The 27,374-nt window shown below is 42.1% G+C and overlaps 1 protein-coding gene across 2 annotated transcripts; it reads right to left on the bottom strand.

The window, feature by feature from the left end:
- Positions 1-755: 755 nt before the first annotated feature.
- Positions 756-27,126, bottom strand: LOC139458426 (uncharacterized). 2 transcript variants are annotated; one of them, XM_071239868.1, is made up of 10 exons: positions 27,045-27,126; positions 25,060-25,377; positions 23,940-23,993; positions 22,198-22,409; positions 20,920-21,009; positions 18,014-18,335; positions 5,180-5,347; positions 4,397-4,525; positions 2,524-2,641; positions 756-1,053 (listed from the first exon to the last, which is right to left on the bottom strand). In XM_071239868.1, the coding sequence occupies exons 1-10, from the start codon at positions 27,052-27,054 to the stop codon at positions 798-800; spliced, it is 1,677 nt and encodes a 558-aa protein (XP_071095969.1). In that variant the 5' UTR covers positions 27,055-27,126; the 3' UTR covers positions 756-797. The 2 variants fall into 2 exon arrangements, with proteins under 2 accessions (XP_071095969.1, XP_071095970.1); XM_071239869.1 differs by lacking the exon at positions 27,045-27,126 and adding an exon at positions 26,565-26,574.
- Between the last annotated feature and the right edge of the window lie 248 nt (positions 27,127-27,374).

The raw sequence follows: 27,374 nt of genomic DNA on the forward strand, positions 1-27,374 counted from the left end.
AATACGTCTCTGTATGTAGACATCTTTTGTAATAAATAGAACATTATATTCGTGTTCATGTCATACCATGTCTACGACACTCGTTCTCGCTCGTACCGCCTCCGTGGTCTTGTGGTAGAGCGTCCGCCCGGAGAGTGGAAGGTCCGGGGTTCGATCCCCTGTAGCGTCATCCCAAAAGACGTTAAAAGATGGTACCTGTTGTTACCCTGTCTGGCGCTCGGCATTAAGGGGGTAAAAGAAGGACTGGTCGGCTCGGAGTCAGTATACTGTGTCTGAGTGGGGTATTCATGTTAAACAGCGACATGGTATTTCAGTGAGCTAGCACTATAAATCGGCATCAGTCCGGACTAGTACAAGCAGCCACACACACACACGTGCATGGACGTCGCTATATAAGTGCAATAATCTTGGACGCGACGTTAAACCCCATCTCACCTCACCTCACCGTTCTCGCTCGGGAGATACCGCAATTTAGACACTCGTCTCGTAAACATAGAATGACACGAGCACTCATATAATACCCTCTATTTATTATGGAATACTGTAAGGGACATTCTCCGATGGTTTCTAGATTTTGGCCTAATCTCGCGCTCTCGCAATCTCGCATTCTCGTGTTTTTGGTATATTTTTTAGCTCGTTTCCAAAGGTTGAGATCGCGAGATCGCGAGAATGTCCCTTACAGTATTCCATAATTTATCCATCCATACGACCCAGTGGTGGGTGACACCAAAAATGGAGTCCAGGTTTGCTTCCACTATTAGCATTTATTCCACAGGATCATGTTCTGTTACAGCCGTTCACCCGATGATGGGGCCGCTGTAGTGCGGGGGGGAGTAGTAACAGAAGTGGACGCCAGGCTTGCGCCCTGTATGGAAGATGCCGGGGTGAGCACCGCCGTAGTGGTCACGAGTTGAGGTGTCCTCGGTGTCATAGATGAGGTACTCCTGCGTGAGCGTCATGCCCTGCACCTTCTGGCATTCCCGGTTGTACAGAAACAGGAAGAAGGGCTTCTCGGTGGGCAGGTACATCGGGTTGGTTGGCAACGCGTCGTCTCTGAAGAACATGAAACATGGGAGAGTGAGTGAGGTGGGTTTATCCCCACTTTTAACAGTATTCCAGTTATATGACGCCTGTCAGATTGTGGTGAAGGTAAATGGGGATTTACGTCGCGTCCAAGATTATTGCACTTGTATAGCGACGTGCATTCACGTGTGTGTGTGTGTGTGTGTGTGTGTGTGTGGCTGCTTGTACTAGTCCGGACTGATGCTGATTCAACTGCTAGCTCACTGAGATACCATGCCGCAGTTTAACATGAATATCCCACTCAGACACAGCATACTGACTCAGAGCCAACCAGTCCTTGTTTTAGCCCCTTAATGCCGAGCGCCTGACAGAGTTACAACAAGTACCATCTTTTAACGTCTTTTCGTATGACGCGACCGGGGATCGAACCCCAGACCTTCCACTCTCCGGGCGGACGCTCTACCACAAGACCACGGAGGCGGTCGCCTGTCAGCTTGACGTGGGAGTATGTTGCAGTTGACGTGATGCACGTCACAGACGTTTGTCACTTCAGTGAAACCCACGAGCAGATGTATGGTGCTGACAAACCTAGAAACATAATCGGAGCGAACCGGGATTCGAACCGTCATACGTTTCTGGCGTAACTGAGTTCTGACAAAACTCTGGACCGTGAATTGCGACGACCGAACCACCCGTGCCCCCCGAGCAGTGTTCAACAAAGGGGAACACAGGGGGACATGCAGATGGTATCTGCAACTTAGGACACACACGACAGGCTTGACCCATGACAGTTTGAGAAGTTTCGTAATGCGACAGTTTCTAGAAGGCTGGCCGTACCTATACAAGTGAGTGAGTGAGTATGCATTTACGCCGCTTTTAGCAATATTCCAGCAATATCATGGCGGGGGACACCAGAAATGGGCTTCACACATTGTACCCATGTCGGGAATCGAACCCGGGTGTTCGGCGTGACGAGCGAACGCTTTAGCCACCAGGCTACCCGACCGCCCCGATCCTATACAAGAGCGACACTAGGGAGATTCGATGCCTTTTACGACCTGCCTTGTTTCTTATCTACTTGTCAAGTGAGAATTGAATTCCTGCCAGCTTCCAACATTATTCCCAAACAAAACCAGACACATAATTGGGGCCAACCGGGAATCGAACCCACAATCACAGGTTTCTTGCGTGCCCAAGGGAAGCAACTCTGCACAATAAAGAATTGATCGTTAATATTGCGCTCGTCCAGTGCATTTCGCATGCCGAATGAAACAAAAAAGAATTAATCGCTAATATTGCGCTCGTTCCAGTGCATTGCGCATGACGTACATGAGAACAATACAGATTGATGCATAGTCCTGGTGTTGTGTGTGGAGTTAACCCCCTGCAGTCATGGTGTTCTCGGTTTGCATTGAACTATTTATCTTTGCTTGACCAGAGCTCAGACAGTTAAGAATGACTTTCTAAACAAGTGTCTTGTTGGTTCCAAAGGATTTTTACCTGCAACAAAAGTCGATCCGCGTGTTCTTGCCAAAACTGCCATCGGGCAGTGTGCCGCCATGTTTGTTTATGTTGGGAACGTCATTGTCGTCAAGCTGGATGTAGCCATCTTTGAAACCTGCGAAACAATATTTTTAGCCATCTCCTTTGTCAATAATAAACGCATCTATTTATAGTTACCCATGTCCTTTGTCCTTGATAAACCCCTCTGTTTATAGTTATCCATGTCCTTTGTCCTAGATAAACCCCTCTGTTTATAGTTATCCATGTCCTTTGTCCTTGATAAACCCCTCTGTTTATAGTTATCCATGTCTTTTGTCCTAGATAAACCCCTCTGTTTATAGTTATCCATGTCCTTTGTCCTAGATAAACCCCTCTGTTTATAGTTATCCATGTCCTTTGTCCTTGATAAACCCCTCTGTTTATAGTTATCCATGTCCTTTGTCCTTGATAAACCCCTCTGTTTATAGTTATCCATGTCCTTTGTCCTAGATAAACCCCTCTGTTTATGGTTATCCATGTCCTTTGTCCTTGATAAACCCCTCTGTTTATAGTTATCCATGTCCTTTGTCCTAGATAAACCCCTCTGTTTATAGTTAGCCATGTCCTTTGTCCTAGATAAACCCCTCTGTTTATAGTTATCCATGTCCTTTGTCCTAGATAAACCCCTCTGTTTGTGGTTATCCATGTCCTTTGTCCTAGATAAACCCCTCTGTTTATAGTTATCCATGTCCTTTGTCCTAGATAAACCCCTCTGTTTATAGTTATCCATGTCCTTTGTCCTAGATAAACCCCTCTGTTTATAGTTACCCATGTCCTTTGTCCTAGATAAACCCCTCTGTTTATAGTTATCCATGTCCTTTGTCCTAGATAAACCCCTCTGTTTATGGTTATCCATGTCCTTTGTCCTTGATAAACCCCTCTGTTTATAGTTATCCATGTCCTTTGTCCTAGATAAACCCCTCTGTTTATAGTTATCCATGTCCTTTGTCCTAGATAAACCCCTCTGTTTATAGTTATCCATGTCCTTTGTCCTAGATAAACCCCTCTGTTTATGGTTATCCATGTCCTTTGTCCTTGATAAACCCCTCTGTTTACTTGATACTTGATACTTGAGAATGCAGTATGTCTGCCTGGTAGACAGTTCCAATACTACCAATACTTGAGAATGCAGTTTGTTTACCCGAAGAACAGTCCTCATACTTGAGGATGCAGTATATCTACCTGAAGAACATTCCTCATACTTGAGGATGCACAATGTCTACTGGTAGACAGTTCCAATACTACCAATACTTGAGAATGCAGTTTGTTTACCCGAAGAACAGTCCTCATACTTGAGAATGCAGTATATCTACCTGAAGAACATTCCTCATACTTGAGGATGCACTATGTCTACTGGTAGACAGTTCCAATACTACCAATACTTGCGGATGCAGATTATCTACCTGAAGGACAGTTCCCATACTTGAGAATGCAGTATATCTACCTGAAGAACAGTCCTCATACTTGAGGATGCACTATGTCTACTGGTAGACAGTTCCAATAGTACCAATACTTGAGGATGCAGTATATCTACCTGAAGGACAGTTCCCGTACTTGAGAATGCACTATGTCTACTGGTAGACAGTTCCAATACTACCAATACTTGCGGATGCAGTATATCTACCTGAAGGACAGTTCCCATACTTGAGGATGCACTATGTCTACTTGATACTTGATACTTGAGAATGCACTATGTCTACTGGTAGACAGTTCCAATACTACCAATACTTGAGGATGCAGTATATCTACCTGAAGGACAGTCCCCATACTTGAGGATGCAGTATATCTACCTGAAGGACAGTCCCCATACTTGAGGATGCAGTATATCTACCTGAAGGACAGTTCCCATACTTGAGGATGCAGTAGTCCCCGGATGGCCAGTCCATGTCCCAGTCACTGACCTTCGGCTTGCCCTTCATACAGAAGTAGTACTTGAAATTCCCTTTGTCAGGAAAGCTTCCTGGAACATGTGTTGTCAGCATGAAACCCGTCTACCAGAGGTACAGAAATTCACCTGTATCCAGTTATCTCGAACATCGAGGAGTGACAATGAGCAAATGAGCTTTGATACAACGAGTTTTCATTTTTATTTAAGTTATCTGTACATTTTGACATGGCCTTCGGTTATATCATTATGTGATAAACAAGAATAATTATCATTAACTCGTATTTAACCGTCATGTATCGCTCATAATATATAATTCGCACCGTTGCTGCGCCGAAAATGAAAAACAGTGTTGCGAAGTCATGTTATTAGACAAGAAAAATTGCTGTGTGTTTACTGGTTAAGGGGGCACGGGTGGCCCAGTCGTTTAAGGCGCCGCGATTTGCTGTGCAGAGTTGCGTCCCTTGGGCACGCCAGAATCCTATGAATGTAAGTTTGAATCCCGGTTCGCCCCAATTATGTTTCTAGGTTTATCAGCACCATACCCGTGCTCGTCGGTTTCACCGAAGTGGTAAACGTCTGAGACCTGCATCACTTCGGGCTATCCTCACACATTAAGCTGACACGCCGTGATATAACTGGAATAATGTTAAAAGCGGCGTTTAATTCAACTCACTCACTCTTAACTAGTTAAAGGAACAACGTTACAAGCACGGACGTCGCCCTCACCTCTGAGGTGTATGCCGGAGGAGGCGTGGTTTAAGGTTAAGGTGTTTTCCAAGTCTTCATAGTTCCAGCCCTCGGCCCATGACGCTCCACCGGTGGGGCAGCCAGTCTTGGGCTGCATCAAGCCGTATGTCCCCAGGGGCCAAATCAGCGGTATTCTCAGGTCGATATCTGTCAGAGTCAAGGACACATTACTAACCTTGAGACAGGTCGTCTGGTTAAATGGGGTTTGAAGTCACGTTCAAGGTATTACACTTATATAGCGACGACAGAGTGAACAGAGCTGTAAACAGAGCTATAAACAGGCACGTAACTATAGCTGCAAACAGAGATGTAAACTGAAATGTGGCTGTAAATAGAGCTATATAAATAGAGACGTAAACAGAGATGTAAACATAGCTGTAAACAGAGATGTAGACAGAGCTATAAACTGATATGTAAACAGAGATGTAGACAGAGCTATAAACTGATATGTAAACAGAGCTGTACACAGCTATAAACAGAGATGTTAACAGAGCTATAAAGAGAGCTGTAAACTGCAATAAATAGAGACGTAAACATAGCTGCAAACAGAGATGTAACCATAGCTGTAAACACAGATGTGAACAGAGCTATAAACTGATATGTAAACAGAGCTGTACACAGCTATAAACAGAGATGTGAACAGAGCTATAAAGAGAGCTGTAAACAGCAATAAACAGAGACGTAAACATAGCTGCAAACAGAGATGTAAACATAGCTGTAAACACAGATGTGAACAGAGCTATAAACTGATATATAAACAGAGCTGTGCACAGCTATAAACAGAGATGTGAACAGAGCTATAAAGAGAGCTGTAAACTGCAATAAATAGAGACGTAAACATAGCTGCAAACAGAGATGTAAACATAGCTGTACAGATGTGGACAGAGCTATAAACAGATATGTAAACAGAACTGTAGACAGTTATAAACATAGATGTTAACAGAGCTATAAAGAGAGATGTAAACAGCTATAAACAGTGATGTAAACATAGCTATAAACCCAGCTGAAAACAAAACTATAAACAAAGCCGTAAACAGCCATAAACAGAGACGCAAACAAAGCTGCAAACAGAGACGTTAACATAGCTGTATACAGAGGTGTAACAGATGTTAGCAGTAATAAACAGAGACGGAAACAGAGCTATACACAGAGGTGAAAACACAGCCATAAACAGAGACGGAAACAGAGCTATACACAGAGGTGAAAACACAGCCATAAACAGAGACGGAAACAGAGCTATACACAGAGGTGAAAACACAGCCATAAACAGAGACGGAAACAGAGCTATAAACAGAGGTGAAAACACAGCCATAAACAGAGACGGAAACAGAGCTATACACAGAGGTGAAAACATAGCCATAAACAGAGACGGAAACAGAGCTATACACATAGGTGAAAACACAGCCATAAACAGAGACGGAAACAGAGCTATACACATAGGTGAAAACACAGCCATAAACAGAGACGGAAACAGAGCTATACACAGAGGTGAAAACATAGCCATAAACAGAGACGGAAACAGAGCTATACACATAGGTGAAAACACAGCCATAAACAGAGACGGAAACAGAGCTATACACATAGGTGAAAACACAGCCATAAACAGAGACGGAAACAGAGCTATACACAGAGGTGAAAACACAGCCATAAACAGAGACGGAAACAGAGCTATAAACAGAGGTGAAAACACAGCCATAAACAGAGACGGAAACAGAGCTATACACAGAGGTGAAAACACAGCCATAAACAGAGACGGAAACAGAGCTATAAACAGAGGTGAAAACACAGCCATAAACAGAGACGGAAACAGAGCTATACACAGAGGTGAAAACACAGCCATAAACAGAGACGGAAACAGAGCTATACACAGAGGTGAAAACACAGCCATAAACAGAGACGGAAACAGAGCTATAAACAGAGGTGAAAACACAGCCATAAACAGAGACGGAAACAGAGCTATACACAGAGGTGAAAACATAGCCATAAACAGAGACGGAAACAGAGCTATACACATAGGTGAAAACACAGCCATAAACAGAGACGGAAACAGAGCTATACACAGAGGTGAAAACACAGCCATAAACAGAGACGGAAACAGAGCTATACACAGAGGTGAAAACACAGCCATAAACAGAGACGGAAACAGAGCTATAAACAGAGGTGAAAACACAGCCATAAACAGAGACGGAAACAGAGCTATACACAGAGGTGAAAACATAGCCATAAACAGAGACGGAAACAGAGCTATACACATAGGTGAAAACACAGCCATAAACAGAGACGGAAACAGAGCTATACACATAGGTGAAAACACAGCCATAAACAGAGACGGAAACAGAGCTATACACAGAGGTGAAAACACAGCCATAAACAGAGACGGAAACAGAGCTATAAACAGAGGTGAAAACACAGCCATAAACAGAGACGGAAACAGAGCTATACACAGAGGTGAAAACACAGCCATAAACAGAGACGGAAACAGAGCTATACACAGAGGTGAAAACACAGCCATAAACAGAGACGGAAACAGAGCTATAAACAGAGGTGAAAACACAGCCATAAACAGAGACGGAAACAGAGCTATACACAGAGGTGAAAACACAGCCATAAACAGAGACGGAAACAGAGCTATACACAGAGGTGAAAACACAGCCATAAACAGAGTCGGAAACAGAGCTATACACAGAGGTGAAAACACAGCCATAAACAGAGACGAAAACAGAGCTATACACAGAGGTGAAAACACAGCCATAAACAGAGACGGAAACAGAGCTATACACAGAGGTGAAAACACAGCCATAAACAGAGACGGAAACAGAGCTATACACAGAGGTGAAAACACAGCCATAAACAGAGACGGAAACAGAGCTATAAACAGAGGTGAAAACACAGCCATAAACAGAGACAGAAACAGAGCTATACACAGAGGTGAAAACACAGCCATAAACAGAGACGGAAACAGAGCTATACACAGAGGTGAAAACACAGCCATAAACAGAGACGGAAACAGAGCTATACACAGAGGTGAAAACACAGCCATGAACAGAGACGAAAACAGAGCTATACACAGAGGTGAAAACACAGCCATAAACAGAGACGGAAACAGAGCTATAAACAGAGGTGAAAACACAGCCATAAACAGAGACGGAAACAGAGCTATAAACAGAGGTGAAAACACAGCCATAAACAGAGACGGAAACAGAGCTATAAACAGAGGTGAAAACACAGCCATAAACAGAGACGGAAACAGAGCTATACACAGAGGTGAAAACACAGCCATAAACAGAGACGAAAACAGAGCTATACACAGAGGTGAAAACACAGCCATAAACAGAGACGGAAACAGAGCTATACACAGAGGTGAAAACACAGCCATAAACAGAGACGGAAACAGAGCTATACACAGAGGTGAAAACACAGCCATAAACAGAGACGGAAACAGAGCTATAAACAGAGGTGAAAACACAGCCATAAACAGAGACGGAAACAGAGCTATACACAGAGGTGAAAACACAGCCATAAACAGAGACGAAAACAGAGCTATACACAGAGGTGAAAACACAGCCATAAACAGAGACGGAAACAGAGCTATACACAGAGGTGAAAACACAGCCATAAACAGAGACGGAAACAGAGCTATACACAGAGGTGAAAACACAGCCATAAACAGAGACGGAAACAGAGCTATAAACAGAGGTGAAAACACAGCCATAAACAGAGACGGAAACAGAGCTATACACAGAGGTGAAAACACAGCCATAAACAGGGACGGAAACAGAGATGCAAACAGCTGTAAACAGTGCTATAAACAGAACTTAAAGAGATCTGTAAACAGATGTAAACAAAGCTTTAACATATCTGTAAACAGAGCTGTATACAGAGGTGTAAACAACTGTAAGTCGTTAAAAATATAGATGTCACCAGAGCTATAAACAGAGGCGAAAACGCGGCTATAAACAAAGACGGAAACAGAGCTGTAAACTGAGATGCAAACAGTGTAAATAGTTCTATTAACAGAGGTTAAAATATCTGTAAACAAAGCTTAAACATATCTGTAAAGAGAGCTATAAAGAGAGCAGTAAACAGTTCTGTAAACAGATCTTAAGCAGAGCTATTAATAGAGCTGTAAAATAGCTGTAAAAAGAGCTGTAAACGGTTGTAAAAGGGGCTATAAGTAGAGCTGTAAACAGCCGTAAAATGAGCTATAAATAGAGCTGTAAACGGCTCTAAAAGGAGCTATTAATAGAGCTGTAAACAACTCTAAAATGAGCTATTATTAGAGATGTAAACAGCTCTAAAATGAGCTATTAATAGAGATGTAAACAGCTCTAAAAGGAGCTATTAATAGAGCTGTAAACAGAACCGATTCGTTCTTTCACTGGAAAGCTACTGACTGCAGGCCAGGCCAGGCAAGGTAGCCATCGTCATGTTGAATAGCGAACAAACTCTCGCAAAAGTATCGGAATAGTGTCCCAAAATATTGGAATATTATTACAACGGGATCGAATGGCCGACATGTGACAGGTTTGATGGGATAACTGCTCCTTCCTCTGGTATTAAATACTGCTGAGGGTACAATTCACACTGAGATACCTACTAATTATTGACAATATTTTGTGAGCTTCTGGTGAATTCTTTATGGGTAATATCTATATGACTGACTGTATGGATGAGATATATTTCGGTGAGATATATTTTGTTTGAAATCTGTATGTGTATATGCAAGAACAGTATGGATAAGAACAGTATGGATAAGAACAGTATGGATAAGAACAGTATGGATGAACTCTTTCTTGTTGACATATATCTGGGTAAGATTTGTTTGGGTGAGCCTTGTTTGGGTGAGCCTTGTTTGGGGGAGATCTGAGATATATGGGATTTTTCTTGTTCGTTAACGCCCCACTCAGCAATATTAAATGACGGCAGTCTGTAAATAATCGAGTCTGGACAAGATAGTCCAGTGATTGACATCATGAGCATTGATCTACGAAATTGGGATACAGTGACATGCATCAACAGAGTCAGCGAACCTGATCACCCGATCCCGTTAGTCGCCTTTTACGACAAGCATAGTCGCCTCTTACGACAAGGATAGTCGCCTTTTACGACAAGCATAGTCGCCTCTTACGGCAAGCATGGGTTGCTGAAGACCTATTTTACCCCGGATCTTCACGGGTAGAGCTATGTAGGGTATGGTTGTAGTCTGCTTGTACACATTCTGTAGTGAAGATGTTGTGAAGATGTAGTGAATGTTATGGGTTGAACGAGATCTGCTTGCTTATCCTCTTCATTGGTAAATCCGTCAATGGGTGCACTCTTTATTAGTGTAATATGTACGGGTTATTTATGGGTGATATATGAAGGAATTATTTATGGGTGAGATTTGTTCGGACAGTTTATGAGTAAGACCTGTACGGATTATTTATCGGTGAGATATCATGGTTAACATTTATACTAAGTTATCTTATAATAATTAGATCTACATCAAGTGCTTTTATGAGTTATCATGGTGTAATATTTATACACCATTTCATATAATTATAGTTTAGCAAGTAATAATTATCATCAGGTAAAATGCATATATAAAATATCAGTAGTTTCAGTTATAGCTTTTTAGATGGTTGCTAGCCTAAGGTATCAAGATCCCATCTCCCAGACAAAGGATATTTATTTAAGTATATCTGTCATCACCTACCAGGGTATATTAGAATAACATTACTTCAATTAAGACTCATTAAGGATTAGCCCCCATACAAGCTTGTCTATAGTGCATTAAGGATTAGCCCCCATACAAGCTCGTCTATAGGGCATTAAGGATTAGCTCCCACACAAGCTCATCTATAGTGACACCCTAATCTCTTTCAAAGCATCCAGTAAATATGTCAACAAGATTAGTGCCAGTCCAACAGGATAAACAGGTTTTAGTATTCCCCTCTGTCTAGCCATCCATTTAGCTTAGGACACAACCAATCGTGTATCAACCAATCACATTCCTTTCTATTGTTCAAACTATCATAAAATACATACTGTAGCCAAGTTCTAGCAGAGAAGGGGTTTGACTCTCTTACCAAGCAGACCTCTCTCCCACAGCCCAGAGTGTGTACCGACTCTCTGTGGCACCCTCTGTTATTATCTAAGTATAAATTGTAAATTGTTAATTGTTCTTGTAAATAAAATTGTGATTAGTCTCCTGTGGCTCTGGCTCTTTGCTGACTAATTCCCCAAGAAAACCAGCACGTCATTTGGAAGGTATTGTTCACCCAGAACAGTTCCATGATAATTTGGCGGAGAATCATCGTTTTCGGAACCACGGAGTCCAGGAACTAACTACAACCAGCTACAAGAACCCATTGGAGGACATGTCCAACCGTGATCATCTGATGGAATAACAAGCAAGCTGCATCTACCTCTGACCTCAACACTGGATTAAAGACAACCAACTCCTGCAAAGACACCAACAACGAAAGAAAAAGTCTTCAAATATTGTAAGTACTACATTGTTGATTACTTGTCTTTCTTTAATTTAGTACGGTACATACTAATAGGTGTCATGGCAAATATGGAGTCTGGTATGGAAAGTAACTTTGAAAGTGAAATTCCAACAGTGTCTTTAGTTACGCCCCTTGCCAAAAGTGTAATTCAGGCAAAATTTGGCACAAAAACAACAAATTGTTTAGTAGATACAGGGGCATCCATTTGTTGTATTTCGTCTGCTTTTCTGAGCACAGCTTTTGAAAACCTTACTCTTGGAAACTCACCCTTTCCACAGGTTAAAGGTGTTGGCGGCGAATTGCATAAAGTGTTAGGTTCAGTTGTGTTAGATTTTGTCATTGAGGATCAGGAATTTTCTCAAAGATTCTATGTTCTGCCTACACTACCAGAAGCAGTGATACTAGGTGAGAACTTCCTTGATGACAATGATGCAGTCTTAGATTATAGCTGTCATTCCTTGATACTTAACAACAGCACCTCAGATAGGCAATATATCAATTTCATAGCCAATTCAGTGCAAGAGATTAGTGGATTAGCAAAAACAATAGATCAGATTTACATCCCCCCTCAGAGTGAAATTCATTTCAAGGTTAGACTATCAGAGGTCAAAGCGGATTCCCTCATCCTCATTGAACCCATTGCTTCCCTCACTGCTCATTCTGAAGTAGCAGGTGGTAGAACTCTTTCCAAAGTGAAATGCAAAACTGCTACATTTAGGCTTATGAATCCCTCCCAAGAAGAAAAAGTTCTTGACAAGGGTACAGTTGTAGGCACAATTAGTTACATTGACCAAGACTCTGTTTTTGAAATCGGCTCTGACCAACCATTCATCAGTACCGTTAACACCGACAATGAGAACAGAGACAATGACACCAGGGATTATGTTAAAATTGCACAAAAATTAGGATTTGATTTGACCAATACACAACTGACTCCTGACCAACGACACAGACTACTTAGATTTTTGGGACAAAATAGAAACATGTTTTCAACGAGTCTTGCAGATTTAGGAAAGACTGACTTGCACCAGCATATCATTGACACTGGCGACCACCCACCCGTTAAGTGTAGACCATATCGCCAATCCCCTCATCTCCAAAAAGTCACTGAAGAGCTTATAGATGATTTTCTGAAGTATGATTTGATCGAGGAGTCTACTTCTATGTATTCAGCTCCCATTATCCTAGTCAAGAAACGCGATGGCTCATACAGATTTGTTTGTGACTACAGAAAGTTGAATTCTGTCACTTTACCAATGTCATGGCCTCTTCCTGTTTTTGATGATGTTGTTGATAACATCGCCAATGCACAAGCTAAGATCTTCTCAACTTTAGACCTTGCTAATGGCTTCTTCCAAGTGCCATTACATGAAGATTCAAAGCATAAAACTGCTTTCGTCACCCATCAAGGCCTTTATCAGTTCAAACGTTTACCCCAAGGTTTGACGAATTCTCCACTTTGTTTTCAACAGCTCATGAGCAAAGTGCTAAGAAAATTGCTTTTTAAGGTTGCGCTGATTTACATTGATGATTTGATAATTTACAGCAAAAACTTTGAAGAGCATCTCCAACATTTGGAGCAAGTATTTTACTATCTGAAACAGGCAAAATTAACACTAAAGCCATCCAAATGCAATTTTGCAACAGACAAAGTTTCTTTTCTGGGTCATGTTTTATCATGTGGAGGTGTTCAAGTTGATGACAAAAAGATTGAAGCAATTAGAACCTTTCCAGTGCCCAAATCACAAAAGCAGATCCGCTCCTTCTTAGGTCTCACAAACTTCTACAGGAAGTATGTGAAAAATTATGCTCACATAGCGCTTCCACTGAATGCCTTGCTAAAGAAGCATTCAGAGGCAGAAGTAGGAAAGAAACCAAAGTTCCAATGGTCACTTGAGTGTGATCAGGCATTCAACACACTCAAACATGCTATGAGTAATACACCTGTTCTGGCTTATCCAAATTTTGACAAAGAATTTCTTCTTGCAACTGATGCCAGTGATATGAGCATAGGTTTTGTTTTGAGTCAAAAAGACGAGAAAAATAATGAACATCCAATAGCTTTTGGTGGTAGAGCTCTTCATGGCAGCGAAAAGAACTGGAGCATTACAGAAAAGGAAGGCTTAGCTCTAGTTGAAGCCATTAGATCCTTTCGTCCATACCTTGCAAATTCCAAATTCACAGTCTACACTGATCATATAGCATTGAAATGGCTGAAATCCATCAAGGATGCCACAGGTAGGTTAGGGCGATGGTCTTTGGAACTTTCTACCTACACTTTTGACATTGTTCATCGCAGCGGCAAAGCCAATGGGAATGCCGATGCTCTCTCACGTAGGGAATATGAGGAAAATATTAACTGTAATGATCAGACAGAAGAAGATGCTGAGAAAACAGTCTTCTCAGTAACTTCAACTCAGCAAAGCAAATCAACTAGCAATACCACAATCTTGCCAAACACCCATTCATCCACACGGGTCACACAGACAACTCAGACTGAGGATATTTGCACACCTATTGTCAATCACTTAGAATCAGACACACAGACAACACATTGGTCAGTCACCTTTGAATATGAAGAGGATTATCAGTCAGTACCAGTTAATGTTGTCGCAGCATTACATGCTACAAATGCTGATGTTACCCAAGACACATTGGTTGAAGTAAGTATAAAAGAACATCCAAATTTACGTCACCTACAAAGGATTTGTCCAGATTTCATCCAAATCTTTGACTACAAAGAGGATGATGTCCTTCCACAAAATGAAAAGGATCGTCAAAAGATTCTTATTGAAGCCAATACTTTTGAAATTGATGAAGGCATCCTATACAGATTTGTTCCACAAAGACAGAAAGGCCATGCAGACAAGTTCATTAAACAGCTGGCAGTCCCAAGAACCCTCAGAAATCAAGTCCTGCAATCCTATCATGACTCAGAGTTTGGCGGTTGCCACCATGGGAAAGAAAGGATGCACAACACCATGAGACCTAAGTACTACTGGCCCAAAATGTACAGCGATATTGCCACTTATGTCCAGACATGTGAGGTATGTCAACAGACCAAGAGGCACTACCATGGCAAGAAGGCACCACTTCGTCCACTACCTGTAGAAGAGGTCTTCACCCGATGGCACGTTGACATTCTTGGTCCCCTGCCAACAACACCAGATAAGTACAAGTACATTTTGGTCATCACAGATGCATCATCTAGATGGTGTGAAGCTTTTCCACTTCGGACCCAAGAAGCCAAAGAAGTAGCAGATGTTCTCGTCAGAGAAATATTTTGTCGGTATGGTGCACCACGGACCTTAATTTCAGACAGAGGTCAGAACTTCATGTCCAAACTTATCAAAGCAATTTGTGAACTTTTGGCAATTAAATTTACCCATACCAGCCCATACCATCCTCAAACAAACAGCTGTGTAGAAAGGCTCAATTCCTATATCAATCAGTCACTAAGAGCCTATTGTAACAAGTCTCAAAATGATTGGCCCCGTTTCATTCCTGGCATCATGATGGCCTATCGGATGGCTCCAAATTCATCAACTCAAAAATCCCCATATGTTATGCTTTTCGGCCGAGAAATGAGAGCTCCACAAGATGTAGCATTAATTCCAAAAGAAAATTTAGGCCACAATAACAAAAGTTATCTTTCCAATTTGCTTGAGGAGCTTGAAATCACTAGAACAATCGCAGCTGAAAACACTGCTCGGGCTAAGGAGGTGTATTCAGAACAATATAATAGAAAGGCTAAAGAACCAGAATTCGCCCCAGGTCAAAGAGTTTGGCTTTACTGTCAAAAAGTTGAAAAAGGCCTTTCCAACAAATTAACCAAAAAGTGGTATGGTAGCTATTATATCGTCCATACAGGTCCAAATTATACCTACAAACTACGCCGAAGTTCTGACGACAAAATACACAAACCACTGGTCCATGCCAACCGTCTGAAGCCATATTTTGATCCTGCTGATCGTCCACAGTATCCTCCAGAACCATACCTCAATGACACCAGTAACATAGATTCAGGAGTCATGGATGACAATGAGGAACCAGTCAGTGATTCACAGCCTGACAGCAACAATTCCCCATCAACAAGTTCAACTAACCAGGCTACTGATCAATCACCTCCACAACAGAAAGGTAAGAAGGTCAATTCCAAAACAAAGGCAGGTACTTCCAGCAACAAGAGTCCGAAGCAAAAGACCCCAACAAAGAAGAAAAACCCTGTTCCAAGTACAACAGAAAAACCTACCAGTCACACGGCAACAATGAAGGAAAATCATGCCACACCAGGTCCTAGTGCTCCAACCAAGGTAAATGAAAAGGTAAACAAAGGGAAAAGAGGAGTGAATAGTAAGCATCACCAGCCCGAATCCAGAAAACAACCCGACGACAGCCAGGTACAACCTCCAAGTCCAACATCAGGTAATCAAACCAAGGATATCCCTCAGGTTTTCAATCCAGAGGACATCCACTCAATTGTTAGTTCTAAGAGAGCAAATAGCAAAATGTACTACAGAGTAAAATGGAAGGATCCAGAAAGAGGAAACACATGGGAGTATGGCAGCAGCATTCCAGACTCCATTCGGAGAGAATTTCACCTCAAAAGAAGTATGTCAGGAAAACGACGAAAACGTCCACTGAAGAATCATAAGTTTTTCGACCAAAAGGAATCAGCACAAGACAATAAATCAGTCAATGTTCTGTCAGGGAATACAATGTCAGGAAATGTCAAGCAAGACAACACCAAACCATGCATAGAATTAGATGTCAAACCACATCCGTTTTTTCCCAAACACCTACGAAGAGTAGAACATATAATAGAAAGAGTTCTGGGCATTGAAATTATTCAAGGAGACTGCTATGTCAAGGTCTCATATAAAGAACATCCTGATACTGTCCACACATGCCATTTTGAAAATGTTCCTCCCCACCTCATACAGCGCTACCTTGATGATAGCTGGAACGATCTCCGTAATTGGTCCCGTCTAGAAGATAATCCTCCATATGATCCAGAGGAAGCACCAATTTATAAATCCAAAAGGGTTATTTTTCCACATAAAGACTTTGGAAACATCAACACCTTTAACTACCGTATTTTAGACAGTAGTCCCCATGGACCATACCAGGATCTACTCCCCATATATACCGATTAACTTTTATGAGTTATCATGGTGTAATATTTATACACCATTTCATATAATTATAGTTTAGCAAGTAATAATTATCATCAGGTAAAATGCATATATAAAATATCAGTAGTTTCAGTTATAGCTTTTTAGATGGTTGCTAGCCTAAGGTATCAAGATCCCATCTCCCAGACAAAGGATATTTATTTAAGTATATCTGTCATCACCTACCAGGGTATATTAGAATAACATTACTTCAATTAAGACTCATTAAGGATTAGCCCCCATACAAGCTTGTCTATAGTGCATTAAGGATTAGCCCCCATACAAGCTCGTCTATAGGGCATTAAGGATTAGCTCCCACACAAGCTCATCTATAGTGACACCCTAATCTCTTTCAAAGCATCCAGTAAATATGTCAACAAGATTAGTGCCAGTCCAACAGGATAAACAGGTTTTAGTATTCCCCTCTGTCTAGCCATCCATTTAGCTTAGGACACAACCAATCGTGTATCAACCAATCACATTCCTTTCTATTGTTCAAACTATCATAAAATACATACTGTAGCCAAGTTCTAGCAGAGAAGGGGTTTGACTCTCTTACCAAGCAGACCTCTCTCCCACAGCCCAGAGTGTGTACCGACTCTCTGTGGCACCCTCTGTTATTATCTAAGTATAAATTGTAAATTGTTAATTGTTCTTGTAAATAAAATTGTGATTAGTCTCCTGTGGCTCTGGCTCTTTGCTGACTAATTCCCCAAGAAAACCAGCACGTCATTTGGAAGGTATTGTTCACCCAGAACAGTTCCATGATAGAGATCTGTACGAACAGATCATGGGTGAGATCTGTACTACGGTGGCCAATACCCGCCACTGGTGAGATCATTTTTTCACTGTATACCTCTTTATTTTGCCAGTTACTTTCCGTTTCAAATTGGCATACCACGTGTGACCAGAAACACTTCCAGATCAGTGCCCTGGCAATCGACAGGTTGAAGATTGTATCCGTAAGATTGAGCTTTGATAGATTGAGCCACATAAAATATAGATGCATACAGTGAAAAATGATCTCACCAGTGGAAGTATCTGGCGGCTGCCAGATAAAATATACAGGCATACAGTGAAAAATGATCTCAGCAGTGGCGGGTATGGGCCACCTTACTGTACGGATGAGATTGTGTAATATAGCCTACCTTTGCCTATCTGTTGCTTCTTGAGAGAAGGGTAAGCATTGAGTGCTGTGAGGAGTGCGGTTTTCTTCTTGGTGAGAGAGAACTGGGCGTTGCCGTGACAGGATGAGTAGACCTTCCAGTAGTCGGCGGTCAAGGCAAAGTCCATCGGGCGCACTTCAAACCACAAAGGTTCTGGGCTCGCAGAGGTCCCGATTTTAAAGGTGTACTGTAAGCTGCCGAACTGTGTGCTGGACTTGCCACTTAGCGAGAACTTGTCGAAGTCGACACCGATAGAAGCGCTGTACTGATTGTAGTGGCCCCCGAAGGTGATGGATGACGCGGACTAACACAGAAACAAAACGTATCTACACTATATATACACTACATCTACACTATATATACTAGTACACTACATCTATACTATATATACACTACATCTACAGTACACATTCACTCCATTTACTTTGTAGACTCTACATCTTCAATATGCATACACTATATATACACTACATCTACACTACATCTACACTATATATACTAGTACACTACATCTACACCTATATATACACTACATCTACATTATATATACACTACATCTACACTATATATACACTACATCTACACTATATATACTAGTACACTACATCTACACTATATATACACTACATCTACACTATACATATACACTACATCTACACTATATATACACTACATCAACACTATATATACACTATATATACTAGTAAACTACACCTACACTATATATACATTACATCTACACTATATATAAACTATATATACTAGTACACTACATCTACACTTTATATACACTACATCCACACTTTATATACACTATATATACTAGTACACTACATCTACACTTTATATACTAGTGCACTACATCTACACTATATATACACTACATCTAAACTATATATATACACTACATCTACACTATATATATACACTAGATCTACACTTTATATTCACAATATATACTAGTACACTACATCTACACTTTATATACACTACATCTACACTATATATACACTACATCTACACTATATATATACTACATCTACACTACATATACAATACATCTACACTATGTATACACTAGGTCTACACAACGTCTACACTATGTATACACTACATTTACACTACGTCTCCACTACGTCTCCACTATGTATACACGAGGTCTACACTACGTTTACACTTCGTCTACACAACGTCTACACTATGTATACACTACATCTACTCTACGTCTACACTACGTCTACACTATATATACACTACATCTACACTATGTATACACTACATCTACACTATGTATACACTAGGTCTAAACTGTTTACACTACGTCTACACTATGTATACACTACATCTACACTACATCTACACTATGTATACACTACATCTACACTATGTATACACTACATCTACACTATGTATACACTACATCTACGCTACGTCTACACTATGTATACACTAAATCTACACTACATCTACACTACGTATACACTACGTCTACACTATGTATACACGAGGTCTACACTACGTTTACACTTCGTCTACACAACGTCTACACTATGTATACACTACATCTACACTACATCTACACTATGTATACACTACGTCTACACTGTGTATACACTACATCTACACTATGTATAAACTAGGTCTACACTATGTTTACACTAGGTCTACACTATGTATGCACTACATCTACACTATATATACACTACGTCTACACTATGTATATACTACATCTACACTACGTCTACACTATGTATACACTACATCTACACTATGTATACACTACATCTACACTATGTATACACTACATCTACACTATGTATACACTACATCTACACTATGTATACACTACGTCTACACTACGTCTACACTATGTATACACTACATCTACACTACGTCTACACTATGTATACACTACATCTACACTACGTCTACACTATATATACACTACATCTACATTACGTCTACACTATATATACACTACGTCTACACTACATCTACACTACGTCTACACTATGTATACACTACATCTACATTACGTCTACACTATATATACACTACGTCTACACTATGTATATACTACATCTACACTATGTATACACTACATCTACACTATGTATACACTAGGTCTACACTATGTATGCACTACATCTACACTATGTATACACTACGTCTACACTATGTATATACTACATCTACACTATGTATATACTACATCTACACTATGTATACACTACGTCTACACTATGTATACACTACGTCTACACTATGTATATACTACATCTACACTACGTCTACACTATGTATACACTGCATCTACACTATGTATACACTACATCTACACTATGTATACACTAGGTCTACAATATGTATATACTACATCTACACTACGTCTACACTATGTATACACTACATCTACACTATGTATACACTACGTCTACACTATGTATGCACTACATCTACACTATGTATACACTACGTATACACTATCTATACACTACATCTACACTATGTATACACTACGTCTACACTATGTATACACTACATCTACACTATGTGTACACTACGTCTACACTATCTATACACTACATCTACACTATGTATACACTACGTCTACACTATGTATACACTACGACTACACTATATATACACTACATCTACACTATGTATACACTACATCTACACTATGTGTACACTACGTATACACTATCTATACACTACATCTACACTATGTATACACTACATCTACACTATCTATACACTACATCTACACTTGATCCACTGATCCTACACAACGCAGTCACAACATCTTCGCTGTGTTAACATGACCACCAGCACGACTACGGCTTCTGCGTCTACTACGACACCACCAATATGTAGTTGTGACCTACCTGCTTCATGACGTGTTGAACGAAGTTTGAAAGGGTACTCTTGTACCGGGTGATGGTTCGGTACCCGACGTCAGCCTTGGTTATCACATGCTGCAATAGTGAGTGAGTGAGTATGGTTTTACGCCGCTTTTAGCAATATTGCAGCAATATCCCAGCGAGGGACACCAGAAATGGGCTTCACACATTGTACCTATGTTGCGAACGAACGAACGAACGAACGAACGAACGAACGCTTCAACCACCCGGCTACTCGACCGCCCCTAATGCTGCAAGAAACGTATTGTACATACAGATACTGTCGTCTTTTGTAGTTGATCATAGCTTTTGGGAGGGCAACATTTCTCGCCAGTCGGAGGGAGGGGTAACACATAAATTGATCTTCAATTGGTCGCCATCTTAGGGCAGGGTATTACATTATTTGATCTCTCCTCGGTCGCCATTCGAAGGGCGGGGTATCACATTTATTGATCTCTCATTGGTTGCCATAAGGAGGGCGGAATATCACATTTATTGATCTCTCATTGGTCGCCATACGGAGGGCGGGGTATCACATGAATTGATCTCTCATTGGTCGCCATAGGGAGGGCGGAATATCACATTAATTGATCTCTCATTGGTCCCCATTCGGAGGGCGGGGTATCACACAAAATGATCTCTCATTGGTTGCCATTTATGGGGTGGGGTTTCATATTTATTGATCTCGCATTGATCGCCAATCGAGGGACAGGGTATCACATTAATTGATATCTCATTGGACGCCAGTTTGGGGGCGGAGATTCACATTGATTTCTCATTGGTTAGGATGTTTTGCCCAGTCATAAATTCGTTTAACAGTGCCATAACACCTCGTGTTATGAGTGAAATTCCATTCTAGTGGTGTTAAACACAACTTTCTCACTCGTAGCAGTGATCATGGTAAGTATTCATACACAAAGAAATGTCTCGAATAGTCTTCTTCATCACAATCAGTTTGTTGAAGACATTCCCTCAGTTTGGCTTCATCGGTTGCCAGTGAAATAGTCGACTGACGAGCCACAATTAGTTTTGCAGAGCTGCGTGCCGTAGGCGTGCTGGAGATCGATATCGATATCCGTGAGTAGCCACAGATCGACAGATTAGGTGTCTAGATTTGTCAGCACCATACTCGTACCCGTGTGTTTCAGCAAGCCTCTTAGACCTCCATCACAATGGGCCTTTGCTCTCCATCAATCTGACAAACCGGCGTGAAACTAACTCACAATGGTTACAAAGCCTCTGAAAACAGAAGCGTCATCTTACCGTGCCCCAGGTGTCAAGAAATTTCATGTATACAGCGGCGTTGTAGGTGTTGGGCAGGGCACACACAGCGGCCGCGAAGTTCTCCGTCACTGAGAAGTTGTGTGTCGGCGCCAGCTCGTCCAGATAGCGCACCTGGCCCATGTTGCACACCGACTGCCTCTGATAAAACACGTTCTTCTGCAAATTGGTCTCCGCCGTGGCGTGCTGTGAGCCTGGCATGATCGAAGATATAAACATGAAACGTGATACAGTTTTCTATAGTGTAAGATAAACCGTCCTGCAGTCAGAGAACAGACCCGATGTGTTAGACAGAGCTACCTGTCTGGTGTGGCACTACCCGATGTGTTAGACAGAGCTACCTGTCTAGTGTGGCACTACCCGATGTGTTAGACAGAGCTACCTGTCTGGTGTGGTACTACCCGGTGTGTTAGACAGAGCTACCTGTCTGGTGTGGTACTACCCGATGTGTTAGACAGAGCGACCTGTCTATTGTGGTACTACCCGGTGTGTTAGACAGAGCTACCTGTCTATTGTGGTACTACCCGATGTGTTAGACAGAGCTACCTGTCTATTGTGGTACTACCCTATATGTTAGACAGAGCGACCTGTCTATTGTGGTACTACCCGGTGTGTTAGACAGAGCTACCTGTCTATTGTGGTACTACCCGATGTGTTAGACAGAGCTACCTGTCTATTGTGGCACTACCCGATGTGTTAGACAGAGCTACCTGTCTCTTGTGGTACTACCCGATGTGTTAGACAGAGCTACCTGTGGTACTACCCGATGTGTTAGACAGAGCTACCTGTCTGGTGTGGCACTACCCAATGTGTTAGCCAGAGCTACCTGTCTCTTGTGGTACTACCCGATGTGTTAGACAGAGCTACCTGTGGTACTACCCGATGTGTTAGACAGAGCTACCTGTCTGGTGTGGTACTACCCGATGTGTTAGACAGAGCTACCTGTCTGGTGTGGTACTACCCAATGTGTTAGACAGAGCTACCTGTGGTACTACCCGATGTGTTAGACAGAGCTACCTGTCTGGTGTGGTACTACCCGATGTGTTAGACAGAGCGACCTGTCTAGTGTGGTACTACCCGATGTGTTAGACAGATCTACCTGTCTATTGTGGTACTACCCGATGTGTTAGACAGAGCTACCTGTCTATTGTGGTACTACCCGATGAGTTAGACAGATCTACCTGTCTGGTGTGGTACTACCCGATGTGTTAGACAGAGCTACCTGTGGTACTACCCGATGTGTTAGACAGAGCTACCTGTCTGGTGTGGCACTACCCAATGTGTTAGCCAGAGCTACCTGTCTCTTGTGGTACTACCCGATGTGTTAGACAGAGCTACCTGTGGTACTACCCGATGTGTTAGACAGAGCTACCTGTCTGGTGTGGTACTACCCGATGTGTTAGACAGAGCTACCTGTCTGGTGTGGTACTACCCAATGTGTTAGACAGAGCTACCTGTGGTACTACCCGATGTGTTAGACAGAGCTACCTGTCTGGTGTGGTACTACCCGATGTGTTAGACAGAGCTACCTGTCTAGTGTGGTACTACCCGATGTGTTAGACAGATCTACCTGTCTATTGTGGTACTACCCGATGTGTTGGACAGATCTACCTGTCTATTGTGGTACTACCCGATGAGTTAGACAGATCTACCTGTCTGGTGTGGTACTACTCAGGTATGTAAACTCCTCTATAGGCAGGTAGGACCTGTGTAGCTGTACTTACTTGCGCTCATGCTGAAGGAGAAGCCTGCGAGGAACTTGCCTATTGCGCCACCAACTGCAAGAAGACAAAACTGCTGCACTGCGAGTGAGCCAAAGAAGGCTGATTTATCATACTTTTTTAAGAGTGTAAATCAACTTTCATAAATATTTGATGAACGTCGTGTTCTGAGTGAGTTGGATTTTAACGCCGCTTTTAACAATATTCCAGTTATATCACGGCGTGTCAGCTTAATGTGGGAGGAAAGCCCGAAGTGATGCAGGTCTCAGACGTTTACCACTTCTGTGAAACCCACGAGCACGGGTATGGTGTTGCCAAACCTCGGAACATATTCGGGGCGAACCGGGATTCGAACCCACAATCATAGGTTTCTGGCGTGCCCAAGGGACGCAACTCAAATACATTTCTTCAGACGCTCGCATTCCGACACACCACTCCCCACACACGCATTCAGATACAACACTTCAGACATATGCATTCAGATACACCTATCAAGACAAACGTATTGAGATACACCTCTTCAGACACACGCATTCAGACACACCTCTTAAGACACTCGCATTCAGAGCGCCTCTTCAGACAAAGGCATTCAAAAACATCTCTTCCGACACACGCATTCAGATACTCCTCTCAGAAACACGCATTCAGACACGCCTCTTCAGACACACAAATTGAGATACATTTCGTACAGACACACGCATTCGGATACAACTCTTCCGACATATATTGAGATACACCCCTTCAGACACACGCATTCAGATACTCCTCTCAGAAACACGCATTCAGACACGCCTCTTCAGACACACAAATTGAGATACATCTCGTACAGACACACGCATTCGGATACATCTCTTCCGACATATATTGAGATACACCCCTTCAGACACAGGCATTCAGACACACCTCTTAAAACACTCGCATTCAGATACATTTCTTAAGACACTCGCATTCAGATGCATCTCTTCAGTCACACGCATTGAAATATACCTCTTCATACACACGCGTTCAGACACGCCTATTCTGACACTCGCATTCAGGTATTACTCAGTTACTACATCACAACATCGCTACATCACTACATCATCTATCACACCATCACGCTTGTCGCTACGCTGGTTCTCACAGGAAGTGTCTACTCGGCGCGACAACATGGATTGGTAGGACTTCTGGCCATAGTAGATATGTTCCTCCGACGCGCAGACATTACGTCCTTGAACGAATTGGGCTTCCGGTGGATCTTTCCCGGTCAGTTTCAAGATGTTCCTGGTCAGAAGAAGGCCCGGGTCTATCCCCCCTCGCGGGACCGTGTCCTCTCCCTCGGGGTTGGCCTTCAACAGGTTGTAGCCAATTCCCACGAACTGCATCGCGCTCAGGTCGACGGTGACTGCAGAAGCCAGCATCACCACCAGAGGCGCCACAAACAGTGCTAACATCGTGGACGCTATGGAAACAAAACTGCTTCATTAATTATATATTTAAGCATCAGCGAGCAATATGTTTGTATCTATATGCATGCCTATCTCAGGTGCCTGATGTGAAGATGTGGATAATTTTTTTGTGAAACGTGGTGCAGCAGTTATTCTCAAGAAATGTAGGTGTAGTGTGAACCACACAAATACCCCAACTCCACATACGCCACATACGCCTGGCGTGGGATGTGTACAATGGGTTCTCACTGCTCCACGTGACCTACGTTCCTGACTTGGGATAGTGTACATTGGGTTATTAATGCACCACGTGACCTACATGCCTGGCGTGGGATGGTGTACATTGAGTTATCACTGCACCACGTGACCTACATTCCTGGCGTGGGATGGTGTACATTGAGTTATCACTGCACCACGTGACCTACATTTCTGGCTTGGGATAGTGTACATTGGGTTTTCACTGGACCACGTGACCTACATGCCTGGCATGGGATGGTGTACATTGGGTTATCACTGTACCATGTGACCTACATTTCTGGCTTGGGATGGTGTACATTGGGTTATCACTGGACCACGTGACCTACATGCCTGGCGTGGGATGGTGATGCTGTACATTGGGTTATCACTGCACCACGTGACCTACATTCCTGGCCTTGGATGGTGTACATTACGTTCTTAATGTACCACGTGACTTACATTCCTGGTTTGGGATGGTGTACATTTAGTTCTCACCGCACCACGTGACCTATATTCCTGGCGTGGGATGGTGTACATTGGGTTCACAATGCACCAAGTAACCTACATTTCTGGCGTTGGAGTGTTTAGATTAGGTTAGATTTAGATAAGATTTTTGGTTTGTTGTTTAACGCTGCGCTCAGCAGTATTCCAGCTATATGACTGCGGTCTGTAAATAATCGAGTCTGGACCAGACAATCCAGTGATAAATATCATGAGCATCGATCGACGCAATAAGGATCAATGACATGCGTCAACCAAGTCAGCGAGCCTGACCACCCGATCTCGCCTCTTACGACAAGCATAGTCGTCTTTTACGGCAAGCATGGGTTGATGAAGACCTGTTCTACCCCGGATCTTCACGGGTCGATGGTCTCACTGCACCACGTGACCTACATTCCTGGAGTCGGGGTTATGCCTATTTTGTTCAAACTTCACCTGTATCGATTAAAGACCCGCTTTTTACCGTTGACTTGACGACAGCGCTACAATTTAATGTGACATCCCTGAAATTTCTCAAACCAAACATTTTGGAATATACTATGTTTAAACTTGCAGTTGACTTGGGGAGATACACAAATATCCCATACACTGAACGATTAGGTAAATATTGTGTAGAAAATGGTATATCTTTTATTGAAGATGAATCTCATGTTTTACTTGTATGTGAGCGTTATTCAGCGCTAAGTAATATGTATCTTAAAAAGTATATCAAGTTTCAAACTGAAACATCTTTTACTGAAATTATTTCATCAGAAAACTTTGATGTAGTATATAACACATGTTTATATCTATATAAAGTCCAACGGCTAAGAGAAACTTAAATCGATTACTTCCTTGGCATGCGTAGTTCATGCAGTCAACCATTGTCTGTATTATTCTTATTCTTACTGCATAAACTGTCTGTCTGCCTGTCTGTCTGTCTGTCTGATAACACGTCACTTACCCGGCAGCATTCTAGCAGGCTTGTGAAGGCCCTGCAGTCATTCTTGCTATATATACGTGTGCATGTGGCGTCAGGTTTTCATGAGACGGTTGCACCTGTCACATGTGACCCACGTGAAACCTTTGTTCCTAAACCTAGTCCTTGAAAGGAACATTAAACTTTGGTATTCAAGATAAGATAGGCTCAGCCTTGGAGGAAATTTAAACTAGCGCAATTTGACGTCTTTATCACCATAGGGAAATTGACCGACACTGGTATGTTGCTGACAAACCGAGGATAATGATTGTGGCAGTTGGGGATTCTAGCTCGTGAATCCTGGTACTTCTAAGA

This window comes from Haliotis cracherodii, unplaced genomic scaffold (assembly GCF_022045235.1).
Source record: "Haliotis cracherodii isolate W230 unplaced genomic scaffold, xgHalCrac1.p SCAF_12, whole genome shotgun sequence".
NCBI classification, from domain to species: domain Eukaryota; kingdom Metazoa; phylum Mollusca; class Gastropoda; order Lepetellida; family Haliotidae; genus Haliotis; species Haliotis cracherodii.

Bases quoted from the DNA above. Each gene is read 5' to 3' on its own strand.
- LOC139458426 (XM_071239868.1), bottom strand. The intron at 5,348-18,013 runs GTAGGCTATATT...TGACTCTGACAG, and splicing joins GAAGCAACAGATAGGCAAAG to ATATCGACCTGAGAATACCG. The intron at 4,526-5,179 runs GTGAGGGCGACG...CACATGTTCCAG, and splicing joins CTCCGGCATACACCTCAGAG to GAAGCTTTCCTGACAAAGGG.